Source organism: Choristoneura fumiferana, chromosome 17 (genome assembly GCF_025370935.1).
Source record: "Choristoneura fumiferana chromosome 17, NRCan_CFum_1, whole genome shotgun sequence".
Classification (NCBI taxonomy): domain Eukaryota; kingdom Metazoa; phylum Arthropoda; class Insecta; order Lepidoptera; family Tortricidae; genus Choristoneura; species Choristoneura fumiferana.
The window spans coordinates 4,595,336-4,608,081 of record NC_133488.1 but is presented as its reverse complement, the minus strand read 5'-3'; the positions used below and the strand labels follow the sequence as shown (position 1 = coordinate 4,608,081).

Sequence of the window (12,746 nt, the reverse complement as noted above, 5' to 3'; positions counted from 1 at the left end):
CAATAAATTATGCGAAGTAAACAAATACCTAACGATACAATTTGGTTTAAGTAGGTTGCAAATCACTATAATTATGACCAAATTCATTAAAACTTATCTAAAATAATTGGCTCTAAAGGGGCTGTTTCACCACCCATTGATTCATTTTATTTGACGGATAAATATAAATTTAATCAATGGATGGTGAAACACGGGGTAAAATGAGGGTAGGCAGCGCTAGTGTTGCCTACCTGTAGCAAAAGAAGGGCTACTACGAAATTCGAAAATCAATTTCATATCGCACCATCCCGCCGATACTTATATTATTTAATACGAGAGTGAGAGGGACGGTACGATACGAACTTCGAATTTCGTTATAGCCCTGCAGGGTATGCAAAACAGAGCAGCCTACCTTCATTGCACACCGATTACTATCGCGAAACAGGGTAGCTACTACGAAATTTGAAAATCGAAGTTCGTATCATACCGTCCCTCTCACAATGAGGGCTATCGCGTATGAATTCGCCACTAGAGGCGCTAGTGTAGCGTGAGGTCTCCGAAATGTCAAATCTCATAGTTTTTGGGTGAGCTATGCGGGTTTATTTATAATTAGAATAATTTTGTGAATATTTTGCAATATCTGAAATTAATTATGGCAAATATGCGTTCCGGGGCAATGAATGTCTGTGTTTTGAGACAGTTTTGTCTTTTGGAAACCTTTTTCCTCCCTTTTTTCCGAACAAAACGGGGACTATGCAACACTGTGGCATGCTCGATATTTTCATGGTACGGTTTTAAGGTGTATTAAATATGATTTTAATCTAAACTTTGTTTTCACGCCCGTAATAACAGACATTGAAAACCATACTTAAAAACCTCACGCTACAGTGCGCCATCTAGTGAGACAAAAAACGATAGCCCTCATTAAATAATAATAATAAGCGTCAGCGGGACGGCAAGATAGGATTTTATTCAATAGTAGAAACAAAAACGCTTGAATATGGCAAAAATTAGTACAGAATATTTATTGCACTCTATGCAGAGTTTCGTACCTATCCTCGTAAGTCACAGTGTACTTTATGAAGTAAGTACTTACCAGGTAATGTTCACAATAACTGCCAAATGTGTTGGAGTAGGTACTAATTCTCCGGTCAAAAAATAACTTTAAATAATATGTACAACTTTAAAACTGGGAATTTGTTTTAAAATATTGAGACTTACAAGGTTAGTCTACATTATGTTAAAATTAAAGATAAAGCTCTTACCTCAAAACACTCTTTTTCTCGGAGTGAACTTTATGGACATAACCACAAGAGTGAATTTTGTTTACGTATTGATTGAGTTTTTTTTTTCAAAGTAGTGACAATTTTACCAACTTTACTTCTAGTTTCAGTCTTTATTCGAAAATATCCTTATAGGCAGACACTAGCTATTTAGCTTGAACATAACTGATATCCCTTTCGGACATATTTGTTAGCCTGCCGGTTAGAAAGAGATAATTCAATCGGCATGGTTCTGACAAAACCCACATCGCTTTGTACGAGGAAATTAATACATCAATTTATTATTTGATGCTATTTATAATAGTTTCGAAAATCATAACAATTAGTCAGGGACCGCGAAAGGATCAAAAAGGGTGAATGTGTGGTCGCTGGAACCAGTGAGAAAATGTGTCTGGTATAGCAGCTAGAATCTAGCTGCAGAGGTTCCCAAACGAGGAGGGGGCACAAGGGATAATAATTAATTAATGTAATCATAATCACCTGCATTAATATTTGCCACAGCGGAGCGTGCAAAAATAACTGACGCGTCCTGCCTGGCCTAGAAATAGAATAGTATCAGATATTTATACACGCTTTGATGTGTCAGATTTTGGTGCTGGCAACTGTACATGTTAGTTAACTAGTGGTGTCATCATCCCTATTATGAGCATTACGTCACTAGACTTTCGCTTTGATCAAATAGACAATTTTCTTCGATGTAAGATAGAAACTCTTCGTTGACATCCGGAATATTTTGGTACTGCGGGAATATGTGTTGCGAGTCTGAAAACGCTTCGTCAGTCTTCAATATAGCTTTAGCGTGCTGGATCTGTGTATTTGTCATCGTCGGCAGCTTTTTGAAGAACATCTGAAACATACAAAGTTTTAATGAACTATAAAAAACTACTTTGCTCACCCGCGACGCGATAGCCACCTCCAAATCGTAAGAACTATTACCACCACGACACTAAACTGACGCGTTTCGAGCTCAACCAGAGTTCATCCCCAGAACACCACAATCGTTCACCATAGTAAACGCATGAGCAAAGTAATTGCTTATATTTCATTGATATGGACCTTCGCAAAGTAACTCCAGATTCAATAAATTATACAATTTTTTGTTTGAATCCTGAAACTATTATTGTGAAAGTTTGTATGTTTGACTCCTTCACACTAAACGGGATTTGGATGAAATTTGGTACAGATATATCTGGCCTTCTGGAATAACACAGGCTACTAGCGTGATATTCCCACGGGATGGGAATAAACTCCCACAATGTATACCACTAGGTTTAGATTAAAGACAAGACAATGTAATTTTTAGGACTAATAATCATTATAAATCCTTTTTTCCCCACTAAAATTTCGTCACAGCCACAGTGCATAGAATACGAATAAACAAACATTTTCATTTAAATAATTAGCATGTCTAAATTACGTAATTAATTTCACATTTTATTTAAAATTTTATGACGGTGGATGGAAGCATTCTACACTTCCACTGAACGTAGATATAGTTAGTGTTTAGTATTGTAACTAAGGGACCCCATACATCTCTGTATTTTTATTATTATAATTTTTTGTATTTTTTTTCTTTAATTGTATAATATAGTTTTTAAGTATTTTATTTGTAATTATATTATTATGAAAAAATGTCTTTCTGCCAAGTTTCTTGCGGCGCATTCTTCTTGGCAATGATGGTCTTTCCGAAAGAGCTGGTAGTTTAAAAAATGACGTGTAAAAGTGCCCATTGCGGCCTATTTACTGAATAAATCATTTGAATTTGAATTTGAACACATAGTCGGCTGTACAGGTGGCAGTTACCATAAGTACCATAACTTACCTTTCGAGTCATCAACAACATCCCATGGTCTTTCCTCATGTGGTCTTTTAACAACGTCATTCTTCTAAACCTGTAAGAGTAACAGTGGTTAGAATTAAAACATCAATTGAAAATTCGGTATGTACGAAAACGTTTCAGAACAAATTGATAAACTTCGCCTTTTACAGTCAACTTAGAGCTTAGAGCCTACGTTGGCTGGTGCGGGTACAATCCGTCGCTGCTCATACTATTTTTTCAATAGACGTCTACCCGCTCCGTGTCAGTTAGCGAAGGCCCTTAGGCACTTGTCCCAACGCCGACGATGAGCGAGAAGCGAGTAGAGCGAGTAACTAGAAACGAGTGGGCGAGCAGCGAGAAGCGAATTGTCGCTCGGCTGTAAGCGAGTGTTCGCGTGCGACGGGCTATTACTCGCTCCACTCGACTCGCTCGTGCGGGGCGGCCGCCAAGCTGACATCGCTGAGCGAGTATCTATAGCTCAGCGAGTTTTATAGCTCTTGTCGCTGCGACAAAAGATGTAAGAGCGAGTTCTCGCCGACAGTGTGAACAGCCAGCGATCAACTATTAATATATATGTGTCTCTTTTACTCACACAGGATCTTATATCTTTTGTTCGTTTCTTGAGCGGGAAAATAGTCGATAGCCAATCGTTTCCTCGCTGGCGGTGAGACAAGTGCCTTAAACTAGATGTGGCGGACTCACAACGCCGCAATTAGAAAGGTATCTTGTACTGGAGATTTCATTAAAACTTTTTAACACAAAAATAAAGATAAAGCTGAATCAGCGTATATTTAGCCTTAAATTTGGTGTGGAACACGCTGTTAAAATTTTTCGGATTCCTCGCGGGCACAGCGCGAGCAAAAGTAGCTCAGCTATGCGAGTAGAATCGAACCTTACATTTAAAGCTCTCTACACACCACACCGTATCATGCCATGACCGTAATAGAAACGTATCAGACATATCAGGAATATCTCCAACAACGTTTTAAGTTCCTGTCTTCCATTCGGTCTTCCCAAAATTTACTTCTCACTGTTCCAATTTCTTCCTCTAAGTTCTATCATAACTCCTTCACTTGCACTTCAATCCTTCTATGGAACTCTCTTTCCCTAGATGTGAGGAAAGCTAAATCTCTTCCTATTTTCAAAAATCTCGTCAAGGCTCACTTCTTGACACTGTCCTCAGTCTTTCTGTGTTTATCTATTTTATTTCCTAATTTCTTATCCCTTTTCTCCCATTACGGCCTTATTGATAATTTATATTGCTATTTTATGTTAGTAGTTTATGTATTGTATAAGTATTGCATGTATGCTATTTATATAGTTGTATCATTTGTATTTATTTTAATATTATTGATTTTTGTTTGTTTTTATTTTCTGTTTCTGTTTCCGCCACCTATTTTTGTAAAACATAATTTCTTGTACCCAAATGGTTGTCTGGAAGAGATCGCTTTTAAGCGATAAGACCGCCTATTGTCTACCCTGAATCAAAGTGTTTATATCATAAGTTTTTTGTACTGCTTTATGGTGTGCAATAAAGAATATTTGTATTGTATTGTATTGTATTGTCTCAGGCAGAGTGTCAAACGGAATGTCAAACGCATAAATGACACGCGACGGGGACGGTTGGTTATGAAACGTGCTAGTGGGCAGTCTCATAGTTTTCGATACAAAGAACATATATTTTTGTCTAACACGTTGCTTTTACTGTCATGGCATGACACGGAGTAATGTGTGGAGCAGGGATGTTGCGGAGCTCCGGTTCCGTTTCCGTTAAGTCGGAACTTCCGTTTGATATTAAACATCCGTTTCGGTTCCGGTCCCGTTAGTTTTGAAACGTAGGTTATATCGGATGTCAATGCTTACTGTGGCTACTGGACATGAGCGGCGTACATCAAAAACAAACACAAGGCACACGCAAGCAAGGCAAGGCAGCACAGAATGCTGAGGACCTCAGTTCGATTCTCAGCGCTGGTCACTTTTTCTGGTTTTTCTGTGCATCTATGTTTCACTTTGTATTCTTTGTATTTACAAGGCTAACTATGTAAAATTTCTGACACTCGCGATCACTATCTAATGACAGTTTTTTATATGCGAAAACTGTCATTTGATTGTGATCGCGAGTGTCAGAATTGTTATGAAATAGACCCCCAGATTTAGTAGACCTACCCTTAAAATCTCGCCCACCTATCAATCAGGCTCCAATTCTGGTACCGGTTCCGTTTTCGGTTCCGATTCCGTTTCTGGTTCCGATAAACTAAATTGAAAACATCTGGTTCCGCTTTCGGTTCCGATAAAAACCACATCTGTTACATCCCTGGTGTAGAGACCTGTACATCTCACCTCTTGGGGCATAACTGGCAGGCACAGGGCGGCGGCAAGTTGCGGTGTTTCCCGTCTATATGCAGCATCAGGGCACTCTTCTGGGCGAAACGACGCCCGCACTCCTCGCACACATGCTTTCGGTACGCTAGAGCAAAAGAGTTCTTGTAAAAATAACGATTACCGTGGGGTGTTTGGTGGGCCCTATATGTGTCGAACAGGAATGTAGAGTCAAGGTCAAATATGTTATTTATTTATTTAAATATTTATGTTATTTTCATTTCCTTAATAATATCTCTTCTTTATTTAAGAGTTACACTGGTCACATAATAAGGTGGTAAGTACATGACACCCTGATAGGGTCTAGAATGTCAATAAGTAGTTTACTTAATGTATCCTACTAATATTATAAATGCGATAGTTTGTGAGTGAGTGAGTGTGTTCGTTACTCCTTCACGCTGAAACGGCTGGACGCATTTGGACAAAATTTGGTACGTAGATAGCTGGACATCTGGAATAACACATAGGCTACTTTTTATCCCGGTATTCCCACGGGATAGGGATAAAATCTCGAAACAACAACCGCTGGGCTTAGAGTCATGAAATTTGGTATTTAGGTTTCTTGGACGTCTGGAATAACACATAAGCTACTTTTTATCCCGATATTCCCACGGGGTAGGGATAAAATCATAAAATTTCAACCACTGGGTTTAGAGTAATGAAATTTTGGACAGTTGTTCTTAACACAACCTCAATGAAGACCACGATCTAAATTTTGTCAATTCCCAAGGGAATTTTGTAAAATCCCGGAATTTCAATTGTAACTAACAGATCGAATAGTTTAAGCATGCGAAGCCGCGGGAAAACTCTAATTTTACATAAAACTGGCCGTGATTGACCACTATCTCACCGGATGTAAAGTGCAGATAAGGTCAAAGTTGTATCCCACTGGTTCAGTTAGAAGTGCTGTATAGCCTTAGCCTATGTAGCGGCTCCTAGCGCCATCTAGTGAGCAACAGTAGAAACTCCGACCATCTTCTACATCGTACTATCAAAGTTTCACAACTCGGAGTATACTGTATACAACTACCGACGCTCGTCCTTCGGACTTCGGTCCCCAGGCATAACACCTGCCTGGAGAGAGATCTCTCTATTGGAGCCTCCCCCCACACCTAAATTGACTAAAGATATTTTGTCTCTAGCTTTGACTTCACGGTGATGTGGGCGAACACGAGTAGGTACTTACGTAAATGTGTATCGAGATGCGACACCAGTGCAGTCTTGACTTTAAAGGGGCGGTCGCAGTGGTCGCACACGTACTTGACGTCACTGTGCTGCTTCAGGTGACGCTGGAACAAAGACGAACATTATATTATTCCCCTACTTCAACCCCTATTTTACCCCCTTATACCCCTATTTAAAAATCCATTAATTTAATTTATCCGTCAAATTATGTCAATGGGTGTGTTCACGCCACTGCGTTGCACAGGGGTCATCAATATCAACCTTCTTTTTGTTTACGTCAATTTAATTTAGCTTTGTATAGTTTCATACCCAATCACACTGCCTACACATCACGACATACATTCGCTAAACCAATAAAAACACACGCATATGACGACATACATCTCTCATCCAATCACAAGCGCCACTCATGCATACGTCACACATTTTTTGCTAACACTTTACACGTACTCCAGCACTCGCCTTTCATCTTCCGTTCACAAATTCCGTAAATTTAAAGTAAATTAAATTGTTATAAACCTAAATTTGCTTTAACTGAAAGCAAGCTAAATTCACCTGTGAAACAGCCCCTAAGATTAGTGTTGCCATCTACCCCGGTTTCTCGGATTTTCCTAGTTTGGAGTTCGTCCGGGCGGGGTTCTTAAGATATCCGGGTAAAACCCGATCTAGCGATAATCTGATACCTGAACTAGGGTTGTAACGGCCTTCTTAGCTGAGGCGGAGGTAGATGCGAAAACAAAGAGTACATGTATTCGACGACCGGATATCCAAGCGATTAAAGAACCTGACTCCTAATGTTTCGGGTTCGATCCCTGGCCAGAGCAGATATTTGTGTGAATAATACAAATGTTTGTTCTCGGGTCTTGGATGTTTAATATGTATTTAAGTATGTATTTATCCATATAAGTATGTTTATCCGTTGCTTAGTACCCATAGTACAAGCTTTGCTTAGTTTGGGACTAGGTCAATGAATGAGGGCTATCGCGTATGAATTCGCCGCTAGAGGCGCTAGTGTAGCGTGAGGTCTCCGAAATATCAAACCTCATAGTTTTTGGGTGAGTTACGCGGGTTTATTTATAATTAGAATAATTTTGTGAATATATTTCATAACCTGAAATTAATTATGGCAATTATGTGATAAGGTGGCCAATGAATGTCTATGTTTTGAGACAGTTTTGTCTTTCGAAAACTTTTGTCCTCCCTTTTTTTCCGAACAAAACGGGACTACGCAAGACTGTGGTTGCTCGATATTTTTATGGTACGGTTTTAAGATGTATTAAACATGATTTTAATCTAAACTTGAAAGCCACACTTAAAAACATCACGCAACAGTGGCGCCATCTAGTAAGACAAAACACGATAGCTCACTAGATGGCGCGCTGTTGCGTGAGGTTTTTAAGTATGGCTTTCAAAGTCTGTTATTACAGGCGTGAAAACTAAGTTTAGATTAAAATCATATTTAATACATCATAAAACCGTACCATAAAAATATCGAGCATGCCACAGTGTTGTATAGTCCCCGTTTTGTTTGGAAAAAAGGGAGTACAAATTTTTCCGAAAGACAAAACTGTCGCAAAATACAGACATTCATTGCCCCGGAACGCATATTTGCCATAATTAATTTCAGATATTGCAAAATATTCACAAAATTATTCTAATTATAAAAAAAACCCGCGTAGCTCACCCAAAAACTATGAGATTTGACATTTCGGAGACCTCACGCTACACTAGCGCCTCTTGTGGCGAATTCATACGCGATAGCCCTCATTTTCCCATGACATTTATGTATTACAGAAGGCCGTACCGTCAGCGCCGACTGCGAGGTGTAGGCGCAGGGACAGTGTGCGCAGCGGAAGGGCCGCAGCCCGCTGTGCAGGTACAGGTGGGACACCAGCGCCGCGCGCGAGTTGAACTCCGCCGGACAACTGTCGCAGCAGAACTTACTGCGGGACATATCAAACTGATGTACACTCGAACCAACTGAATCGTGTACCAATCTGGAACCTTTTCGTAGGAAAAGTCATATTGACATCGCATTGCTTGACAAGGAAGGAGGAGTGAGAATGTTCCATGGTGTGAGAAGTGAGTTCCGTGGAGTGAGAAGGTTCAATCAAATGGTTCGACTGTACTTACATGTAGGTACCACACAAGGTGCTGTGATATTAAAAAAATTATAGGCAGGGAATATTTTTGTAAAATACTATAAAAAAAACCCTGGGCTGGATGAGAGCAAATTGGCCCACAATGTGTTGCAAGTTCCTGTTACCCGCCCAAGTCATTTGGCACAAGACCTGCCAAACACCCTGTAGGATAAAAATAATAATATTCTACTCACTGATTCTTTGGAGGATTTGCAGTCAGGGAGCTGAAAAAATATAATGCAAAAATCATGATTTACACAAATAAAGACCCCAACATTATGTGGTACCTATTTGTATGGGCATAATGTGCCAAAATGCCCTGACTTTACAGTAATACGGCACTTATATAATATTTTCAAATCAATAAAACACATCATGAAACGAAATTATTATCATTATATAAATAAAACGAGACGGCAAACGTTACAAAAATATATATACTTACACAACTTTATTGCCGGAACATAAAGGTTGTGTATACATATTTTTGTAACTTTGGCAGTAATTATATTTTTGCAATTGACTGTACCTAAATTATTTTTGTTACAAAATTAGACAAATTAAAAAATGAACCCACTGAAGCGGTCGCATTTTCTTAGCCATGTTCAAGAAGGGGCGTTGCCGGCCCTTGTTGCCGACGAAGATGGCACGCGCTCGGAGCACCACCTCGACATCAGTCCCGCTGCATCGCTTCTCATGCTTGTACAAGTTTGTCGTGCTGCCATATTCAAAATTCAAATGTCTTTATTCACATAAAATATGGTAGAATAGGTGATAAATTAACATAAACAGAAGATTATTAGAAAAGTCCAAATAAAAACTGAGTTGTGGCTGGTTTAATAGGTATCCATTGCGGTACATAGAGGCAATACAGCCAGTAGAATTTGAACCTTCGAATCGCGCACGATGCAGGGTGACTAAAAATATTCAAGTATTCAAGTATTAGGTAACGCATATTTGCGGGAAGGGGGTGTCATGTACAAGTCAACGCACGTAAAAAGAGCTCTGGGTGGCTAGTGGATGGGATACGTACGTTTGCGCATCTGTCAACTAACCAGCCAATAGCGTGAAGGCCGCGCGCGCGCTCCTACGCCCCTCCCGCGTCCCCCACTGCTCCGCCGCCAATTTGGTCTGTATTTCGCTCGCTGCGCAGGTATATCGCCAGGAGCTCTTTTTACGTGCGTTGATTTGTAAAACGTTACGATGCGTTACATACAGGGTTGAGAGGGGGTTCGAATAACTCGTTACATACATTGTATTTTATAAAAAAAACGATTGAATTAAAATCTCCAAAGTTGGCAACCTTTCCATTTATGTTTTAGGGGGAAATCCTTTAGGTTGTATTGTACGTAATTTAATTTTTATTTTAAGTAATCATAATGTCATCAAAAGAGGGAGATTTGCATAATCAGTTGTTCTTGGCCTACTAAGGTTCTCATGCTGATTTGCCAGCATAACTAAATTTGGAAAATGTCTGAAGAAAAACTAAAACATTTTTTTTGGTAAAAACAGTTATTGGGGTGTTACATAACGTTTAGGAAGGGGGAGGGAGGTACAGAAAATCTGGTATCCATTCATTTCACAACTAATGTTTGGCAATCTGATTCATTTCGCAACTTTTCATTTTGCATGTTCTAAAACTGTATATATTTCAGGATTTATTTCAGGGCCATCATGTAGAACCCTTTAGGTTAGGTTAGGTTAGTTTCATAAAAATCCTGAAATATTTATAGTTTTAGAAATATTAAACAGTTGCAAAATGAATCATTGCCAAACGTTAGTTGCGAAACATTAATAATAATAAGACTTTTATTTCCACATCAAATATTTTACAAGTAGTTATTATTAGTAGTTGTGTTATTACTTTTGACTTAATAATTTAATGTTAGTAGGGTTAGTTAACTTGCGAAACATTAGTGAACCAGAAAATCTTTATGTTGTGTTACATAGAGGGAAGGAGAGTTAAAAATCTTTAAAAATTGTGTTACATAAATACATAATACTTGAATGCCCCATTAAAAATGGTCACTAACCTCCTAAAATCAGCTCCGCAAGCAAAACAAATGAGATATCTTGGCCCGTGTTTCTCTTGGTAGTGACGGCCGGCGGCAGGGATTGTCTCGGAAAAGGCTGTACACACTACGCATCTGGAATTATATAGTTTCTGTTAGTTAAGATTGGCCAAAATCATCTGTACGTAATTGACCCTTAAATAAATGACCCCTATTTAACTAACATACAACTATTTCATATCCTGGAAAAATTTAGTTTCGATGTGACCTAGACAGTTGCCAGCATTAGCAAGTTACAAGTTAAATTGGCATTTAGCATACAGGTTCTGCTACAGTGTATTAGAATTTCTTTTTTAATTTTATATTTGTCAAGTCTTATGTATGCTTTGGTGAATATGTCCGCCTTATGGGAATCTCTGAAACAAAACCATGAAAAATGATAATAGAACTCATACAAGCATTATAATCAGACAACACTGTTCTCAAAGCTCTCCTTTAAGCACATTCCAAATACACTTCTTATAATATGTCATCAATCAATAAACATTGGTTTATTATTATGGATAATCTGCAAATAAATGATTTCTCATCATTTTATTTACCTCTCATTGCTAATTTCACATATGCAAAACTAACTGTCTGTCCATCTTTCTTTATGTCTGTTATCTTGTCATGCTTAAACTGCTGAACTAATTATGATTGAATTTGATACAGAGATAGTTTAAGACTGCAGCAAGAGAATAAGATAGTTTTATCCCAGAAACTAACTGGTTAAATTTCTACAGGTTGATGTTAAAGGAAACTAGTTTTAAATAAATGGTTTTAACATCTCATTCACACAGTTAAGTCCATTAAAGGACGTCGAGTTGCAGGAACGGCCTGCTTTCACATTACCTAATACCTAATATATCTTAAAATCTAAATCAAGATACTTACTCCAACATAATACCATTCATAACATAATAGTCTTGAGGCAGTGGTGGAGGCTTGACATTCCTCATAATCGCCGCAAGCGTACAGACAAGCAAGTCCTTATCTTCAGACAACTCTGGGTACTGCTCCCGGAGTTCCTTCACAAAAGACCTTCTCTGACAAGGATGCAGCAACTTATACCTCCTCTTATCATCCTCATTTTCAGTAGGAACATAATCCTCGTCTTCTTTTTTAACTTCATAATTTGAAATAATCTCATTAAATTCTGCCTCCAAGTACTCTTCTGCCTGATCCATTGTCTCTTCTTTAATAAAAACAGTAACAGTGTCTTCCTGATTTTGAGTGTCCATTGTGCTTTCAGTTTCGTCCAAAATCTCTTCTTTAATTTTTATTGGAGGGAAATGAGAACTTTCCTCGTTATCACTCTCGTCTCCAACTATTATTACAATCATATCGTCGTCTTGTTCCATTTTTTATATCAGGTTAGTTATGAACCAGCTGTAGAAGACTAATTATTCCTTTTTTATCAGATCTAAACTTTAAATTACGAGAAAATCAGCACGCATTTCGGAAGAATTCAAATTATGTTCACAAATTTATTTACTAACATTTTTTACAAGAAACAACGCAAAGGCTTTCAAAATTAAGGAGCCAATTGAGTGGCATCTCGAAAAATTTACATTAATATTAGACTAGGTTTTTTGTGTATTCTAAATATTTTTTTTATACTTTCTTAGTGTTTTTTATTTCAGATTCTTAATCAATAATAGCAAATGAAAAAATATATCAGACAGAACTCGACAGAATGACTTTTAGCCTTTGCCTGTTTGCCTCTGTCACACACAAAAACAAAATGGCCACGTTTTTTTTTCGTTCGGCGTTATTGCTAACTAAAGCTAGTTACCGTTTTTACTTTGTGCTTAAACAGACAGTTTTATATAGCGTGTATTTTTGATACTACCTCAAACTTTAAGGGTAGTCAGTAAAGGCCCTGCAGGGCTACTCCGAAACTCGA

The 12,746-nt window shown here is 38.3% G+C and overlaps 1 protein-coding gene across 1 annotated transcript; it reads right to left on the bottom strand.

The window, feature by feature from the left end:
- Window positions 1-24: 24 nt before the first annotated feature.
- On the bottom strand, window positions 25-12,558 carry LOC141436810 (uncharacterized). The gene is made up of 9 exons (XM_074099872.1): window positions 11,735-12,558; window positions 10,820-10,933; window positions 9,364-9,504; window positions 8,981-9,010; window positions 8,450-8,588; window positions 6,647-6,749; window positions 5,422-5,548; window positions 3,085-3,154; window positions 25-2,109 (listed from the first exon to the last, which is right to left on the bottom strand). The coding sequence occupies exons 1-9, from the start codon at window positions 12,199-12,201 to the stop codon at window positions 1,912-1,914; spliced, it is 1,389 nt and encodes a 462-aa protein (XP_073955973.1). The 5' UTR covers window positions 12,202-12,558; the 3' UTR covers window positions 25-1,911.
- Window positions 12,559-12,746: the final 188 nt, after the last annotated feature.

Bases quoted from the DNA above. Each gene is read 5' to 3' on its own strand.
- LOC141436810 (XM_074099872.1), bottom strand. From the start codon at position 12,201: ATGGAACAAGACGACGATATGATTGTAATAATAGTTGGAGACGAGAGT. The intron at 10,934-11,734 runs GTAAGTATCTTG...ATATAATTCCAG, and splicing joins ATGAATGGTATTATGTTGGA to ATGCGTAGTGTGTACAGCCT. The intron at 2,110-3,084 runs GTAAGTTATGGT...TGTATGTTTCAG, and splicing joins TGTTGTTGATGACTCGAAAG to ATGTTCTTCAAAAAGCTGCC.